Below are 18,954 nucleotides of genomic sequence, written 5' to 3'. Positions count from 1 at the left end.
CCCTCCCTCTTCATTTATCATGACATTTTGATGTTATATCACCATTTTTGCATCAAGTCTTGTTATTAATCAACAAATCTCACCAAAATGGCAATATTGAAAAATGGTTTTATTACATGGACATTATGTTGTATAATTCAATGGAATATTTAGCGTTCATGAATTTTCTGTGCTTTTCTCTCTTTTTTTCACGAATTTAGATTTTTGTGTAGATTTGTATTGTATTTCCAACAAAAATATATATATATAATGGGTGAATGATTGTTCTATCTTTAGCTTATGAAAGACTGCACTCAATTTCAGAAGAGAGAGGTATATATTGTGTATTAGTAGCATGTTGTTTGCTTTTTTTTGCAAGATGTGTATTATCTTGTACAAGCATGTGTATTCATAAATTCAGCACGTAAGACTCATATGACTATATATGTTTTTCATAAATTATATATTTCCATGAATGCCCTTTGTAGTGGGACTTTTTCATGTTGATTTTACTTATGTTTATTATGATTTTGAATAATTTCATTTAATTATTTTTCATATATATTACATTTAACTGTGTAAAATTGTGTATGCATGTTTAAATAATGTTGTATGGTAATAATCTACTTTGATTTGGGATATTGAGTATTATCAAGCAACTCATGAAGGCAAAAGAGTAGAAATGAATGGACAGTTGCTTCAAATTCTGTCTGATGCCCAATATATATATATATACATGTATATTTCCTTCTTTAAAAAATTGTTTTGCATTTTGTGTTTTATGCAAACACTATTGAAATCAGTGCTTTTTTTTGTTGATGTGTTTGTGTTTCTCTAAAAAAGGAACTTACATCGATGGATGAAAAAAATATATACATCTTGCCTTTTATACTACTCTATATCTATTACAATGATATGATTGTTAGTTTTTATAGTTTAAACTTGGGATTTAAAATCTGGGCCCAGTCTTACAAAGACATGTGATTGATTTTATCAGTCTCAATACCGGAGAGCCAGACATCAATGTCGTTTTCTTCATAGGAAATGTACATAACACCCCTTTTAAAATGGAGCGGACTTTTCACAGACTTGTCATAACAATAATACATGTGTGAGTATACATTGCAATTAGAAATTATATGAATGGATATTTGCATTCTAGATGTTGGGTTTACTGGCTCTCCATAGATATGATTGATTAAATCAATCGCAACTCTTTCAGAAGACAGGGTCCTGATGTATTCTGTATATTTTCATTCATCTAGGTTCAAGGTATGCTCCCAGTCTTGCATCCATTAGGTCTACATCAATGGCAAGCCTTACCGATACAGGTCAGTCCCATACAGTCATATTCATGTCTTAAGTTAACACAAAGCCGGTCAGTCCCATATAGTCATATTCACGTCTTTAGCTAACAAAACGCTGGTCGGTCCCATAAATCATATTCATGTCTTCAGCTAACATAATGCTGGCTGGTCTGATACATGAGCAGTGTTCTCTCTAGCTGACTTGTTAAATATATTCTAGATATTCCTGTATATTACATTAGCTAAATAATCTTCATTTTAGAAATTTACTTTTATTTTTGTGTCCCATACTGTTATCAACAAATTTCACTTCCTTTTTTCACTACATTTTTTCCCCCACCTATCTGATTATACATGTATATATATCCTATGTAATTGCCATTAATCGAGATCAACTGATACTGTAAAATTGTCTCCTAAAGGGGATGCTGTCCCACTAGTGTGGTCTCATTCCAAAATAGACTAATATAACCACAGACATTTTGAAAATGTAGACTTTCCATTCTAGTATATACAATGATTTCATTTCTGTGATTATCGTGATACAGAGTGTCTTTCTCGACCCCCTGATATGGTCTCGATACGGTCCTTCAACGCAACCAGTAGCATGTATGGAGGATCAAAAGGGCTTCATTCCCGTACTCCATCCATGAGTGAAATGTATCTCAACCTCGGTCAACCAACCAGGCCAAATATATACCAAGGTAATTCATCAGTCCTAGGGTGGATGTTGCTAGGTTGTATGACATGGGGGTGTTTTACAATGTTGTAAGGTTTAAGATGGAGCGTTGTAGCCCAGTGGATTAGTCTCCGGACTTTGAAACCAAGGGTCGTGGGTTCGATTCCCTGCCAAGGCATAATTTCCTTCAGCAAGAAATTGTTCCACATTGTGCTGCACTCAACCCTGGTGAGGTAAAGAGTTAGCCAGCAGGATTAATTCCTTGAATGCACCAAGCGCCTGTAGCTGCTGGACCTATAGCAGAGGTAATACTGTATATAGTGCGCCGTTGAATAGGCAACAAGACAATTGGCACATCATCTATGCTATATAATAAGGTTGATTGATACTTGCATTTGAATTCACTTTTGCATGAGGTATATTATACATCACTGCATTGATCACAATCACGCTCATCGGATGCATTTTATTGCGTATTAATCGATGCGATTGTGCTTTAAATATTAAGTGTGCATTGATGCTTAAGCGTGGTGTTAAGTCAGACTTAATTTCTTGTAAAACACACCTTGGTCTTCGTGTATGGCCATTTACATTTGCCACTCTCCAATCAGTATATGGTTGTTGAGGTTGATATGCAATTAAAAAAAATACATATATACATATATTTTCATATTATCTCATCAGATATAATGTCTTGATAATTCCGCTATTAAATGAAAGAATTTGGCTCAGGGTTTTACTCACAATACTTCAAGAGACCAAGGATTTACTCAATCCAAATACAAGCTAGATCGGGATGTGAAAGTCAAAGTAATACTTATCAGCCATCATCTTGCTATCCTAACCCTACTCTGGGGCATGGATACAACCTATCGCCGATTTTCATTTTGTATTTTTATTTTCCTCAGGATCATCAATCAATCATCTCTGTGCCTCTAACACTCTGGATGGATGTTTGGGTCCTCATTTTGTATTTTAATTTTCCTCAGGATCATCAATCAATCACCTCTGTGCCTCTAACACTCTGGATGGATGTACATCCTTACATAGAGCCGTCCAGTGCTCTGAGCAAAAGATTGGTCTTGCTGTCCTGACCCTTCTGGTGGACAAGGACGCAACCATCGTCAATGTCCAGAATCATGACGGTCTGACCGCCCTCCACCTGGCCTGCAAGTTGGACAGGAGACAGATGGTCAAGAAACTGTTGGTAAGACCGCAAAGTTATTGTGACAAGAAATTGGGCATGTGAACAATAGTAGAGGCAACCACAAACCTTATGATAGGCCTACGACCCGATATATGAGAATAGAAAATGTTTGATCATGTTTAATAATCTAAAAGTCAGGACATACTACTGTCCTCCTATCCTTCTCTGAACACTTTAGGGGAAATTTGTAACTAATTTATTTCTTTTCATAGGTATGAGAGCAATTTACATAGTTGTAATGATGTCATAACAGTTGTATGACTTGCTATGATTTTAATTGGCTATCTCTCAACTAAAGGCTTGCAATTAACAAAAAAATTGATGTTACTATTCTGATTGATATTCTGAGCCTCATAAACAGCAGCAATTTTTTTCATGGTTTCAGTTATGTTATCACTGCTCTTTGGTTATCTACCCTCACTATAAATTTGATTTGAATAAAGATAGAAATGTAGCACTTTAAATTTCATTGAAATCACATTTAAAATGATAAAGTTAATGATAAGAGTTACCAAAAAACTGCAGGTTACATTTAATACACTTTTTCTCCTTAAAAAAAGTTGTATTATACACATTTCTTTAGGAGAAAGTTGAAAATAACGTGTTTCTACCTTAAATACCTTTTTGATCCCCCAGAATTCTACATTTCCTTTTAAGTGCTAGCATCCCTTCAGTTTCCTTTTTAATAACTTTTACTAGACACGTCTTGACCATATACCTAATAAAGTATGTGGTTATGTATGTTACTTTATGTTAAACTATGTTAATAATGGTATGTGCTCTGTTAATGGAATCAGTCTTTTTTTTCCCTGACAGAGTGTTGAATATATAGACCTCAACATCCGCACCCTGGATGGCAAGCTTCCAGAGGAGATGACTAGATCGGAAAGGTCAAAGGTCGCTAAGATGGTGAAAAATTCAAGAACAAATATTGAGGAAAACAAGTAAGAACTTGATTTTAAGGTTCAATCAGAGTAAGAAATAATTGATATTTTTAGGGGCTATCTTTTTTTTCTACATTGGGGAAATTCCGGAATTTGGGGGCTAGTTCTTTCACTGTAATGGGTACTTTTTAGGGGAAACAAGCAACTGTCTAGTAAAAGCTAATATCATGATCCTGCCAAAGTTAGAATATTGAATTTCAATAATCTTGAATATTATTTGTGACAGATCTTGTGGCGAACCCCAAAGCATGCATTTTGGGGGCGATTTGGGCAGTCATGAGAGCAAAATTGCCCATTACATTCCTGAATTTCTTACACTGCTCACACTTATTCAGATGTGATGCAACATACCCCATCTGATATTTTCAGGTTTTCAGATTTTAAGCGATAAATCGCAATTTCCATGTTTGTGAAATATGCAATACATATATATCTTCCGAAATTGGAGTTTCTCATGATAATAATAGTATAGTTCTCAAAAGACGCATATTCACATACAGGTCTCTCTGCATGACGAAAGCGGGAAATGTGGTTAAATTGTAGATTTAAGAATTAAACATTAAATATACCTCATGAACATCAAAGAATATTCAAATGTAGATTGAACCTAACTTAGTTAAACATTCTGAAAGAGGTGGATTTTTAATTATTTTGAATTTCTCAAGCTGGAAAATATTTCGTAAAGTCGGTGGGAGGGAATTCCATTGTGCGGATGCAACTTTCTGGAACGCCTGATCCCTGCATGATTTTGTCTTGACAGTAATTTCAGACAGAAGATTTTGTGAACCAGAACGGAGATAACTCTTGGGATATTGATACATTTCTTTTAATTTTTTTTCTGCCAGACAATTCCATGAAATATTCAACTTTTTTTGTACATCAAATCCCAATTTTTTCTCCTTTTGAATTCAATAATTGGTTATAAATCCACAATACTTAGAGAGGTATACAACTCTTCTTTGTTGTAAGTTATGAAGGTTACAGTGAATTTTGCTTTAATTTAGGCTCATAACCATTAAATTATAATTTCATCAGAAATATGTAGAAGAAAGGAAGTGGATGCATGAGGAAAACAGGATCAGATAGTATAGTCATTTATTAACAAATTATGATATGCTGATATGATAATAAATCTTATTACCGGTATGTTGTGTGTTGCTTACTCTTATACATACTTAAAACAATTAACAGATAATTTCATCAGAAATAGAAGAAAGAATTTGGATATATGCAAGAGAAAATAGGATCAGAAAACTGTTAGTTATGAACAAATTATGATATGTCTGGCCGAGCTGATGTTATAATAAATCTGATTATGCCGTGTTCTACTTTACTTTGATACAAACTTAGAACCATTGAATAATAATTTCATCAGAAATAGAAGAAAGAAAATGGAAGTATGCAATAGTAAAACAGGATCAGTAAATGAATTTATTTATTAACAAATTATGATATCCTGATATATTATGATAAGATCTGGTTTTGTTGTGTTTTACAGATGGCAGGTGGTCTACAATGAACCCACTCCGCCGGCGAGCTCCTATGGAGGACCACCGTCGGTAGACTTTGATAAACTTCAAGAGAGATTTGATCAAATGAAGGAAAGAGATTTACATTGAATAGACATTGGATGGTATCAAAGAAGGATATGGAACAGACGATGCCATCCGTATAGTGTGCAAAACTTCAAGAAGTGAAGAAAGATTTGGTAAAAGTGAGAGATAGATATTGTCATTAGTTGACTATTGGAGCATTGCAAGAAACTTGCAGATCAGTTGCAAGTCAAATTTGGGGGCCTGAATTAATCACAAGTCTGGCAGTTAAATGCAAATTTACAATTGATTGCTACACCCCTGTAACACAAAGGTTAGCGATTAATCCCTTTTCAGTTCGGTAGACTGACAAGGAACCATTGAGATTTGTTCTTTCAAATTAGCGATTAATCACTAACCTTTGTGTTACGGGGCTCTCGTCTGCTTTTTGTCACAAGAAAAAAAATCAATGTGTTACAGTTACAATTGCTATATCATTTGTAAATTAGCATCATATATTTGCAATTGGTTGCAAATATTCTTGTGAAACACCTAAGTTGTAAGAGATATGTCATCGGGGTGGCGGTTTCATGAAGCTATTCATAAATTATGAAAGAATGACTTTACAAAGGACTGGTAATGCTTTCTTGTGCTGTTATATCCCATTGTAGCTACCTTAGCACCTATGAAAATATTCCAGGGGGGCGTAAAGTCTTGCGTAACTTTACGACGACTATGTGAAACACCCACCTGGTTCCGGTAGAATGAGAGTGTTACAAAGACGAAATGTAATACTGTAAGGTATACAAAAGTATGGCATTGCAAACTTCTAATCCATTCCATTTTAATCAATTTATTTATGATACATTTATCTCTGCTGTTTATACCTTATTTGCGACCTTTGTGAGGAAATAATCTGAGTCTATATCGCTCAGGACCCTTCCAAAGAATGGAAGAAGAAACTCTGCTATGGAACATAGTTTAAACCTTTATAAGTATTAACCTGAGTCTCACTACTCAATAGAGAATATTGTGTATGGGGGTTTTTCATTTTCACTTGTATAGTAACAGATAATATATATATGTTTTCTTCATGACAAAATTTGTCATTTCATGTATTTTTTGAGAGGCTTAAATGAACATTCAAGTGCAATAATCGGTTACTCATGTGATTCAGATAAATATAACTGTTTTTATTTTTGATAAAAATTTTGTAATTTCTTTAAGATACAAGTACAGATTTTTTTTTCATTTGAGCTGCAATCAATGTTGAATTGAGAATTGGAATAGCAGTTTCAGAAACTCATGATTGTAGTTGTTGTAATGGTTTTAATTTTAGTGTTCAGTTATTTTATGTTAATCTTGTTCATCTATTGACATATTTGATGTAATCAGATTTAATGGAGATTTACATTTTTCCCTCCCTCCTTTTCAACTATATTACAAATAGAACCAGCAAAATGTTCGAAGGGAAGAAACAAACACAATGTGGTGATTTTTCTTTCCATGAAAAGGGAATAAAGATATTCCTGTGTTTTTTATTCAAGTTCTAAATTTTGCACTCTTGCTATTTCAGTCCTTATATATTCAACCTCTGAAGAACCTATGCCCTTCTATGTAAGTCAAATCATATGGCCAGATTTTAGAGTAATGTCGTTATTAAAAAAAATTAAAAAAAAAGACACCATTTAAAGGAAATCTGTATTGCGGTGGTCCCTTGTTTTTGGAATATTTATTTGGGGGAGATTATGGATGATAATGTCATTTACCTGTATGAGAAATTGAATGAAATACCACTTTCTAGCATAAGTTGAGTCTTTGCTGTGTCATTGATAAACTATCTTTTGGAAAATATGTCTTTTCAATGTACATGTAATTTTGACACACACTTTTTGATACCTTATTCAAGGACATTTTTAGAAAGTATTTTAATAGATATGAAACTCTTAGAATATTATTAACCCATTTTTTTAGAGAGAGAGGAAAAGATGTTTTTAACATTATTCACATGTAGCAGGCATACATTTGTAAAGCCCATTCAAAGAAAGTAAGAAGCTAATGATGCACCTAGCACATTGAAATTATTGCAATAACTTTTCTTTTGTTTAGATTAACCAAACTTCAGTATTATTATCTTGATGCACATGTAAATAATGCAAGTAATCCCAATACTAAACTATTTTGTTTAATCCCTAGATAATTTTGATACTTTTAATTTATTTTTTTTTCTTTTGGAGAAATGGTATTAACCCTCGACTGGGCTACTTTGACGTCTAAAGAAACAGAACTTTTCTCTGATCTGAACAGAAATATGAAAAAATGGAAAAAGAAGTAATTATCCCTTTACAAAACAACATGTTGTATACACATGCACAAGGCAATGCCCAACAAAGGCTTGTTATGGTGACGAGTGTCACCAAAATATGCTATAAATAAATCCAGAACAGATACCCAATCATTAGAGATCATTAAGGTAAAAAAATATTCATTGAAAATGAATAAAAAGTCCTGAAGTCCCAGTGGTGAAAAAGAAATAGATAGGTTATGAAAATTTTTCAGCTCACCTACCAACATTTGCTGCATTTGATTTAAATTTACTTTGGACCTTATGGAAATGGATTTTTTTTTTCAGGGATCTTATGGTCATTTTTTTTTTTGGGGGGGGGGAGTCACCTTGTGCCCCATGTAATTTCCTAGCCCACACCTTCCTGTCTTTTAAGGGTTAATCAACATTACTCCCCATAATATGAAAATAATAACGGGATTTATTTAATGCCTTTCCCAGAGGATACAAAGTGCTGTTTAAGACAAAAAGTAGGTTAAAATGTTGTTTAAAAGACAAATTAAACCTGTCACATATTTAATGTTAAAGTAAAATTGTTGTTGTAAAGTAACTGAAAAGAATTGTTTGATAGACCAAGTTATATCCTTCCAATGTAACACTACCACCCATAGTATATTCTACATGTACATTTATTAACCATACCCTCTTAAAGGAATGACCATTGATAGGATCAGGGACCTTTTTCATCAATTTTGTTATAACAACAAATTTGCAATAACAGTTAAAAGCTACTAAAATACTACAATCTGATAGTAAATATAGAATTGTGCTTGAAATGGGACCCAGACCTCGCTTATAGAATATTTTTTGTTAGTACATGTATAGATGCTCTTTACTCCTGATAAACCTATACCTATACCCAGTAGCAGACCCAAGAAGGGTGCAAGGATTGCACCCCCCCTCTCTATGGTTTATTTTGAGAAATGCTTATCGAACATACATATTTCACATTATTCCTGGGCCCCGTCTTACAAAGAGTTACAATTGATTTTATCAACCTAAATTATATGGAAATCCAACACTGTCATTTTTTCTCCCCAGGAAATTATCACAATGTCCTATGTAAGCAAAGAGAAGCACATTGAATTCTTAAGAATGAATGATGAAATCATTGATTGTACATCATACAGTGTACCTAGAAAGTATCTTGAACAAACATGCATTTGAGATGTTGATGTTGCTGGCTTTCCATAGTTGTGATTGATCGGATCAATTGTAACTCTTTGTTAAGAATATATGAAAGTGTGTGCTCTGAAACAGTTATGATATGACGGACATAAAATGAAATTGTGTTTCATTGGATGAATTTACAGATTTAACATCTTTTTAAATTTTGATCTGGTGCCTTGTCAAAATAAAATTTCTGTGTTTTTGTTTTATTTACACAGGAAAAAAAATTCCAAAAATTTCAGGATATTTTTGTCTTTTAGTGGTTTAATATCCATTTTGAAAATAAGTGCTTATAGAGTTATTTCTACCAAGAGAAAGGGATAGTGAATGCCAAATTAGAATTTTAACGGCTGAAAGAATTCCAGTTTTGAATTTCAACAGATGAAGACAAACATTGTACATGTATGATCACTACACTCTTGTTGAATTAGAATGTGTATGACAGTTGAGTATAATTCACATTACTGACTTTTTATCAAAGCTTTCAACAGGTTTTGATAAACAAGTAGCAATCTTGCCATTAAAACTGTTACTCATGCTGCAGAGAAATGTATACTGAATGAAAGGTAAAAGAAAGTAGTAGCAGAATACAATCATTTCATGAGAAAGTCTTTAAAAATCAGGTTTGTCAGGATATCATTGATCTGGTACATCAACGTAAACTTGTCTGTGTGAAATCATGACATCCTTGCTGAAAATGGGTAATTAAGAATACAGAAAAACGTGTGAGACAGTGTGTTAATATTGCTTGGAAAAAAATACCAGAAGTTTGGTGGAATTTCATGCATATTTTTGCTCATTTCTCAGCAATTCCACATTTTACTCCAGAGCTGTTTGGCATATATTTTGTGTATTTATTTATACATACAAACACTTGGGTGGTTATTTTATCAGATTCTATTCTAACTCATTTTGAGATCATTTATACTACTATTGGCATTTATCTTTAAAAGTTAATTTTTATGTTTCATGCTATATAAATATTAGATTTATTTCCCAAAATCTTTTGGGATTTCCAGAATAATTGCACCAAAAAAAACAAACAAATCTTTGCTAGTAAAGATGCAGATGAATTGCATGATGTTTCATCAATTTCATTAACTTGGGATATTAATTTTTAACGCAAGTAGATCATACAATACTAGAATTCACTGTTGGGTAATATCGGGAATAAATTTTTTAAATATTTCAAAGCAAAGACATCTCGTGACTGTTTTATGCTGTGTTGTTGTCTGTTTTGCCATCAGAGGTACTGCAAAATTATTATTATCTTTATTAATATTTCTTACCTATAATTATGTTTGAAAGTTTTGCTTATTTTCAGTTTGCAGATAACTTCGTATTTCTAACTATTAGCCCACATTCAGTCAATATTGTTTTGTCCATTGTAAGTTTTTATGCAATGGCTGTCCAATATGAAATGAGCCACAATGTCAACCACACAAATGTTTTATTTTCATGTGATATATAAACACTTTGATAAAGGGTATGTTAAATGTATTTAGGGGGATGGGGAGGGGGTGTAAATGTACTATAAAAAACGCCCCTTCCACCCCTTTACTCGTCGAGTTCTGCCTTGTTTTTGTCTCACCTGCGAAGCAAAGTGAGACTATAGGCGCCGCTTTTCCGACGGCGGCGGCGGCGGCGGCGTCAACATCAAATCTTAACCTGAGGTTAAAGTTTTGAAATGACGTCATAACTTAGAAAGTATATGGACCTGGTTAATAAAACTTGGCCATAAGGTTAATCAAGTATTACTGAACATCCTATTAGAGTTTCATGTCACATGACCAAGGTCAAAGGTCATTTAGGGTCAATAAACTTAGACCATGTTGGAGGAATCAACATCGAAATCTTAACCCGAGGTTAAGTTTTTGAAATGTCATCATAACTTAGAAAATATATGGACCTAGTTCATGAAACTTGGACATAAGGTTAATCAAGTATCACTGAACATCCTACATGAGGTTCATGTCACATGACCAAGGTCAAAGGTCATTTAGGGTCAATGAACTTTGGCCAAATTGCGGATATTTGTTGATTTCCCCTCATAACTTTGAAAGTTTATGGATCTGATTCATGAAACTTGGACATAATAGTAATCAAGCATCACTGAAAATTTTGTGCAAGTTTGAGGTCTCATGATTAAGGTCAAAGGTCATTTAGGGTCAATGAACTTTGGCCGAATCGGGGGTATCTGTTGAATTACCATCATAACTTTGAAAGTTTATTGGTCTAGTTCATTAAACTTGGACATTAGAGTAATCAAGTATCACTGAACATCCTGTGCGCGTTTCAGGTCACATGGCCAAGGTCAAAGGTCAATGAACTTTGGCCGAATTGGGTGTATCTGTTGAATTACCATCATAACTTTGAAAGTTTATGGATCTGATTCATGAAACTTGTACATAAGAGTAATCAAGTATCACTGAACATCCTGTTCGAGTTTCAGGTCACATGATCAAGGTCAAAGGTCATGTAAGGTCAATGAACTTTGGCCATGTTGGGGTTTTTTGTTGAATAACCATCATATCTCTGTAAGTTTATTGGTCTAGTTCATAAAAAGTGGACATAAGAGTAACCATGTATCACTGAACATCTTGTGCGAGTTAGAGTAGTATTCAAAGTCAGCAATGCTGCTATATTGAACCGCGTGATGCAGGTGAGACGGCCAGAGGCATTCCACTTGTTTTGTCTATATCTCCCTCATTTTTTTCTTTCCCTATTATGCTCCAGTCACATTTCCCCTAATACGACTACAGAAAATTCGAAAATAGCCATTTTATTCATTTTCATTAAAACCACCTATATGTAGCTGGTCCGAAAAATGTTAAAACAGCCGTTTTTTACTTGCCCTATGGCCGCTATAGGAGAAATGTGACTGTGCTATACTGTTTATCCTTCTGCCTCTGCTCTTTCTGTCTCAGTCAATCTTTCCGTCTCTTTCAACTCTCTTTAATCCCCCCCTCTCTCTCATCCAGCCCTGCCTCTGTTTTTCTGTGAAGTCGTTTTCTTGATGTCTCTCTCTTAACTCTTATCCCCCCATCAAGCTCTGCCTGTTTTTTTTTTGTCTTAGCAACTGTTTCTATCTCTAATTTTTCCCCCTCTCTCATCCAGCTTTGCTTCTGTTTTTTTTCTCAGTAACTGCCCTTTGTCTCTAAATTATTTATTTTCTCACCCCACCCCCTCATCAAGCTCTGCCTCTAGGTTTATTTCTGCCTCCTTAACTCTCTGTCTCTCAACTCTCTATTTTCTCACCGAAAATTCCCTCTCACTCATCCAGCTCTGCCTCTATTTTTCTGTCTCAATCACTGTCTTTCTCTCCCTCTCTCAATCCCACTTTCTCTCATCTAGCTCTTCCTCTGTCTCTATCTATCCTTCTCCATCTCCCTTTCCAATAATTTCAACTTTTTCTGCAGCTGGGCAATTCAATAAAATATGCACGTCCAACCCCAAATATGTGGGACCTTCATGAAATTTTCTGTCTGATTTCTGGTTCTTAAAGCAGTCTGTAAAAGTCTTAAATGACCATGACTTGGTCAGTTTATGAAGTGAAGTAAAACTTGAGAAAGGTTGGCGTCGGATGTAAAAAATGTTGGATTATTTTTCAGAATCGCCAAGCTCTTTCTCCTGTCTCACAATCTAAAATAAAAACTTCAGTCAAGAGCCATCTTTGAATGGATAAATTAAAAAAATATACATATTTATTCTCTTAAAAATTAGATTACTGGCAATTGGCACATTACTTTCAATCAGAACAAGACATTGCATTAAAACGAGATATGTAGGCTAAGAGTACATAATTGCAATCATTACATGCAAATAAACAATAAAATGGGGGCAACCCAATATTCTTTCCTGCAACATCTGTTCCAATCTTCATTCCTTTGAAGATACAGGGTAAGGGTTTGATAGAGTTCATGGGGGGGGGGGTGGCTAGGAGACCAATGGATGGATTAGGGTTTGGACATGGTGTGAAGTAAATAAGAATTTATATTTAGCATAATATGCTTCTTTTTTTGTTGCAAAGGAACAGTTGTTGCTGAAGGTAATCTCATGGATTCCATATATATAATGTTTATATCATTAATGGATACACAATAAATCTTACATAAACACCGTAACTTATGTACATAATGAAATGTCCTTTATAAAAGATTCACAAAATGCATGTATAAGTATATTTGTCAAGCAGCACACAAATGGAATAGCAGATAAATTTTGTCATAAATAAATATGCAGATAAAATCATCATAATAAAACAAGCAAAATCATCATAAATAATAGTATTTATTTTTCACACATATTGAATATGAATTTTACCAATAATCCCTACCCTAAACCCAAAATTGTACTTTATATGTTTTAAGCTATATGTACAACATTATATCAATCAATTGTATAATATTCAGCATTTTTTTACAATTCAGTCATTCACAGATGTTTCAGTCAAATATGCTTATGCGCATCCATATCTGTACATGCTAAACTTGTTAATGTCACAATGACACAATAACTGACTGGTCAGCTGCAATTATTAACTGATAATTCTGTCGTCTGTATTATAACTGCCATCTGATATGTTTGAATATGAAGTTGATCGGTAGAAACAAGTGTATGGGCCACCTTTTGAGATGTTTCTATATATTTAAAATACTTAATAAAAAACGTTAACAGAGCAACAGCATATATTTTTCATTATCAATAATTTGAACAGAATTATATAAAAAAATATAATTAACCTCAATTTCTTTAACAAATATTTATGTGAATTAGATCTATCAATCCATTTTGCACCAAGGTAAGTAATCTCAACTGTACCGACCTCAAACAGCTTTACAAGATATCCCAATGCCACAATTCCACACGCCCTTCCCCCACCAAGAGCACCTTTGGTATAAGAATATGAATGCTTTGCAAGCAAAGTGGTGACATATTTGAAGACTCAATCACAATTCATTTGGGTTGGAAAATTTTGTACAAATATGATTTCGTAACTCAAGGTTTCTTTGCTGGGATATACTCGTAGGCCTCGTCACCATCTTTCAACGACTTCATACCCTCGCATTCGAACCCCACGGTCCTCAGCGCATCCATGTAGCCGTCTGGATCGTACTTCCCGTACTTGAGATAGCCGTTGTCGTGCGACTCTTTGACCCTCTCCAGGCAGAGCAGGGTCAGCATCTGCCCACCGGGCTTCAGCACGCGGAAGAGTTCTCTCGATACCGCGGTCACGTCCGGCCAGAAGTAATAGCAGTTGGTGTGGAAGATGCGGTCCATGGAGCCATCTCGGTAAGGGAGCTGGGCTGCGTTGCCTATGGTGAGCTGGACGATGTCATCGGCAATCTCCTGCTCCAAGTGAGCCATAGCAGCATTCATCATAGCAGGAGAGATGTCAATCCCATACACCATTCCTTCACCTAACAGATCAACAAAATCAAATATAGGACTTGAGTAAGGTCTACATGTATTTCATGTACACAAAACAGATGCAAATTTGGTTAATTATTTGCAGGTCAAATTGAACGAAATAATAAAAGATGTCTATCATGTAGCACTCGGAAGATGTATTTCTTCTATACATATGTATGTATGTCAGGTACACCAAAAGGTGCAAATTAGGTTACTTATGTGCAAGCCAAATTGAATGAAGGATTCCCCCCCCCCCTTAACAAAACATCAATTTAAAATATTAATTCCATGTTATGAAACAATCAGTCATAATGGGAATGGATAACACTACAGCAAACATAAAACCTTTTTAACACTGAAACTCATTTCTGAAGCGCAGCTTTAAAGGTCAAGTCCACCTCAGAAAAATGTTGATTTGAATCAATAGAGAAAAATCAGACAAGCACAATGCTGAAAAGTTCATCAAAATCGGATGTAAAATGAGAAAGTTATGACATTTCAAATTTTCGCTTATTTTAAACAAAATAGTTATATGAACGAGCCAGTTACATCCAAATGAGAGAGTCGATGATGTCACTCACTCACTATTTCTTTTGTTTTTTATTGTTTGAATTATACAATATTTCAATTTTTACGAATTTGACAATTAGGACATCCTTGCCTGAAGCACAAAATGTTAAAATAATGGAATTCCACGTGTTTAGGGAGGAATGAAACTTCGTTTTACATGACAAAGACGAGAAAATAAAAATATTTCATATTTCATATAATAAAATACAAAAGAAATAGTGAATGAGTGATGTCATCAACTCTCTCATGTAACTGGCTCGTTCATATAACTATTTTGTTAAAAATAAGCGAAACTTTAAAATGCCATAATTTTCTTATTTTACATCTGATTTTGATGAAATTTTCAGTGTTGTGCTTGTTGAATTTTTCTCTTTTTATTCAAATCAAGTTTTTGTTGGGGTGGACTTGTCCTTTAAAAACAAACTCTCCTACCATCTACCGGTAGTAGACCTATCGTTTTGGTATCGTCAAGAAAGGGAAAGTGAGATTATACAATGTGCTGACTCAACCCAGGTGAGGTAAATGGGTACCTGGCAGGAATTTATTCCTTGAAACGCAGCGCGCGTGACAGCTGGACTGTTTAAGCCAGGGTAATTATGCTGCATACTGTAGAGTGCTTAGATACTTCTGACAAAGTAAGTATTGAGCGCTATATAACCAAGTATAATTATTATACAAGTTAAGTCAACTATGGTACATTTGGAGGAATTTTCATGTACATTTTTAGGTGGAAGCCAATAAATTTTGCCCAGTTATTTTTTTCAAGAACTACTACTAATATATCGAGGTCTCTTTTTGCTTTTGTAATGGATTTTAATTCATAGCATCTAGAGTGAGGTAAGGTCTTTTCAGCAATTTGTGCACAGCATGCCTTCTTTTCAAATGTTTAAGCATGGTAATCATCAATTTATGTGAATCATGTCTAAATATTCCACTCTTCTATAATGGAGAAATTGAAATTGATTCACACAAAGGGGACTCGAATTCCTCATGAAACACAGGCAACTTGTTCCAGTTTCTTTTTTTAAGTGTCTTTATAGATTCTTTCAGTGACATTTACAAACAGCAGTGAAATGCTGTCATAAACTGAAACTTCATAAATAATACATCAAGGCACCATAATATAAAATAAATAATCAATAAGCACATACATAAGAATAAATCAATTGGTCCATTCATTTTTTTCCAATTCACTGAATGAATTAACTTGAAGGACGAGTCCACCCCAACAAAAGGTTGATTTGAATAAAAAAGAGAAAAATCCAACAAGCATAAAACTAATAATTTCATCAAAATCGGATGTAAAATAAGAAAGTCATGAAATTCTTAAGTTTTGCTTGATTAAAAAGAAGTTATATGCACATCCTGGTCTGTATGCAAATGAGGGGGCTGATGACATGATTGACATCACTTACTCACTATTTCAGTTGTATTTAATTACATGAAATATGCAAATTTTCTCATCATCCTGTGAAACAAAGTTTCATTCCTTACTGAACACAAGGAATCACCATTGTTTTAACATTTTGTGGTTTAGTCAAGTAGATCCTTATTGTCAAATTTTTAAAAATTGAAATATTTTATACTTCAAACAATATAAACCAAAAGAAATAGTGAGGGACATCATCAACTCTCTCAGTTGCATGTCACAAAATTGTGCATATAACTGTTATGTGTAAAATAAGCCAAACTTTAAAATGGCATTTATAATTTTCTTCATTCACATCCGATTTTCATATTTTCACCATAATGCTTGTTTGATTTTTCTATATTGATTCAAATCAACATTTCTCTGGGGTAGACTTGACCTTTAAGAATGTCAGAAAGTAAAAAAATAAAAAATATAAAAGAACTCGTACATCCCATACACAAAATAAATTGATTATTGTCCTTCAGATTCTTGGGCATACCTCTGAAACTCACTTGCAATCCCCTCTCCCCCCCCCCCCACCTTTGCAGTCAATACACCCGTACCTTTTTTTACACACTGTGCAGCTTTCTTGAGTCCTAAGCCGGGACCAAAGCCGACTTCTAAGACATGATGGTTAGGCTGAATCTCTGCATGTTCTACAGCTTTTTCCTCCAGGAAACGATTCCTCCTCTTTAATACACGCTTGGAAAATTAAAAAAGGGGGATAAAAGATAATAAGTTCCATTGACTATATGAACAAGTGGAACGCCTCTGGCAGTCTCGCCTGCATTACGCAATTTAATATAGCAGCAGTGCTAACTTTGAAACCTACTATAAAATAATCATTCACAAAAACACCATTCATATAATGACATAATACCACGTTCATTAACCATAAATGACATTTGAACAGTGACTTAAGACTTGTCAACTACACCCATGTCCACATTTCATTCACTCTATCCATAAACTTTCAAAGTTATGATGGCAATTCAAAAATTACCCCAACATGGCCTAAGTTTATTGACTTTAACTGACCTTTGACATTGATTTGTGACCTGACTCTCACAGGGGATGTTCAGTGATACTTGATTACTCTTAAATCCCAAGTTTTCTTAACTAGATCCACAAACTTTCAGAGTTAGGATGGTAATTCAACAAATACCCCCAACACGGCCAAAGTTCATTGACCTTAAATGACCTTTGACCATGGTCATGTGACCTGAAACTACAGGATATTCAGTGATACTTGATTAACCTAATGTCCAATTTTCATGAACAAGATCCATAAATTTTCAGTCATGATGGTAATTCCAAAAATACCCCCAACTTGACCAAAGTTCATTGACCCTAAATGACCTTTGACCTTGGTCATGTGACCTGAAACTCTGGCAGGATGTTCAGTAATATTTGATTAAACTTATGTCCATGTTTCATGAACTAGTTCCATATACTGGAGCATGCGGGCGGTGGACGCAAATCTAAAACTTTCATTCTATTGGCCTAAGTTGTAAAGGAGGCTATATTACCAAAATCAAAATAATCGTGAAGAAATGAGTGAATGTGTACCAGCATGACCAGTTTCTCTGTTGCTGAGAGAGTGAAATATTTGCTTATATGTACTGTCACTGTCTTATATTTTCTTCTATGCACTACCACCGGAGTATCAAAGCAACAGTTGAGTTGGCATGCAAAATGCAAGTGCAATCCTTTTTTAGTCAGACGTCAGACAAGTTACAAACTTTTACAAGTACAACTTTATTAAGAATAACAGTGTTTTCTGGGATTTAGTTTATTATTTTTTACTATACTATCAGTATCAAATTGATAATCAATCATATCAATCACCTCTGGACTTAAGTTCAGTGGAAAAAGCAATGTTTTGGATCTACCATAAATATATGGATCCCAAACTTCGCACTGTCGCACAACTACTCTATTGTATATGTGTATTTAGCTCCTGTGCAATTCCGATTGATGTATCACAGAATCGTGATATCATAATTCAGCACGTGCACAAAAGTATTACATGCGCCGAAGAATAGCTCAGCTGACTCGAGCCCGAGCTCAAGATGAAGACCTAGACGAAATAACTTAAGCTTAATCAGCTTAATCATAATGTTTAACATTCACAGAATTTTAATATGGTAACCTACCAGTATAAATGACCCAACAAAACCAGTTTCAGGTTTTTTCAAGTTTCTAGCAATCGAGTCCGTGAAGAGAGGCATGATGATGATGATGACTAGTTGATCCAGTCCCAAGACCAAGTGGTATTGGTATACACACGTAACGTTCAGCATGCGCTGCATATAAAGGGAAATTCCCTAGGCCTATGTCATTATTCTTGTGAAATTGCTTTGCGCAAACCAATGGCAGATCCTGTGCGATCCACCGCA

General features: G+C 34.5%; 1 protein-coding gene and 1 pseudogene across 1 annotated transcript; one reads left to right on the top strand and one right to left on the bottom strand.

Moving 5' to 3' along the window:
• The window catches only part of LOC121417371, a 50,330-nt pseudogene extending 43,019 nt beyond the window's left edge, over positions 1–7,311 (top strand).
• A 5,535-nt stretch (positions 7,312–12,846) lies between these two features.
• On the bottom strand, positions 12,847–18,849 carry LOC121417361 (demethylmenaquinone methyltransferase-like). The gene is made up of 3 exons (XM_041611049.1): positions 18,712–18,849; positions 17,119–17,257; positions 12,847–14,582 (listed from the first exon to the last, which is right to left on the bottom strand). Exons 1-3 carry the CDS (start codon positions 18,784–18,786, stop codon positions 14,161–14,163), a joined length of 636 nt encoding a protein of 211 aa, XP_041466983.1. The 5' UTR covers positions 18,787–18,849; the 3' UTR covers positions 12,847–14,160.
• Between the last annotated feature and the right edge of the window lie 105 nt (positions 18,850–18,954).

Source organism: Lytechinus variegatus, chromosome 1 (assembly GCF_018143015.1).
Source record: "Lytechinus variegatus isolate NC3 chromosome 1, Lvar_3.0, whole genome shotgun sequence".
In the NCBI taxonomy this organism is placed as follows: Eukaryota; Metazoa; Echinodermata; class Echinoidea; order Temnopleuroida; family Toxopneustidae; genus Lytechinus; species Lytechinus variegatus.
Note: the sequence above shows the minus strand (reverse complement) of the source record. Positions and strands in the feature narration are given on the sequence as shown.

Bases quoted from the DNA above. Each gene is read 5' to 3' on its own strand.
- LOC121417361 (XM_041611049.1), bottom strand. From the start codon at position 18,786: ATGCCTCTCTTCACGGACTCGATTGCTAGAAACTTGAAAAAACCTGAA. The intron at 17,258-18,711 runs GTAGGTTACCAT...TAATTTTCCAAG, and splicing joins TTGTTGGGTCATTTATACTG to CGTGTATTAAAGAGGAGGAA. The intron at 14,583-17,118 runs GTACGGGTGTAT...TTGATCTGTTAG, and splicing joins TGCACAGTGTGTAAAAAAAG to GTGAAGGAATGGTGTATGGG.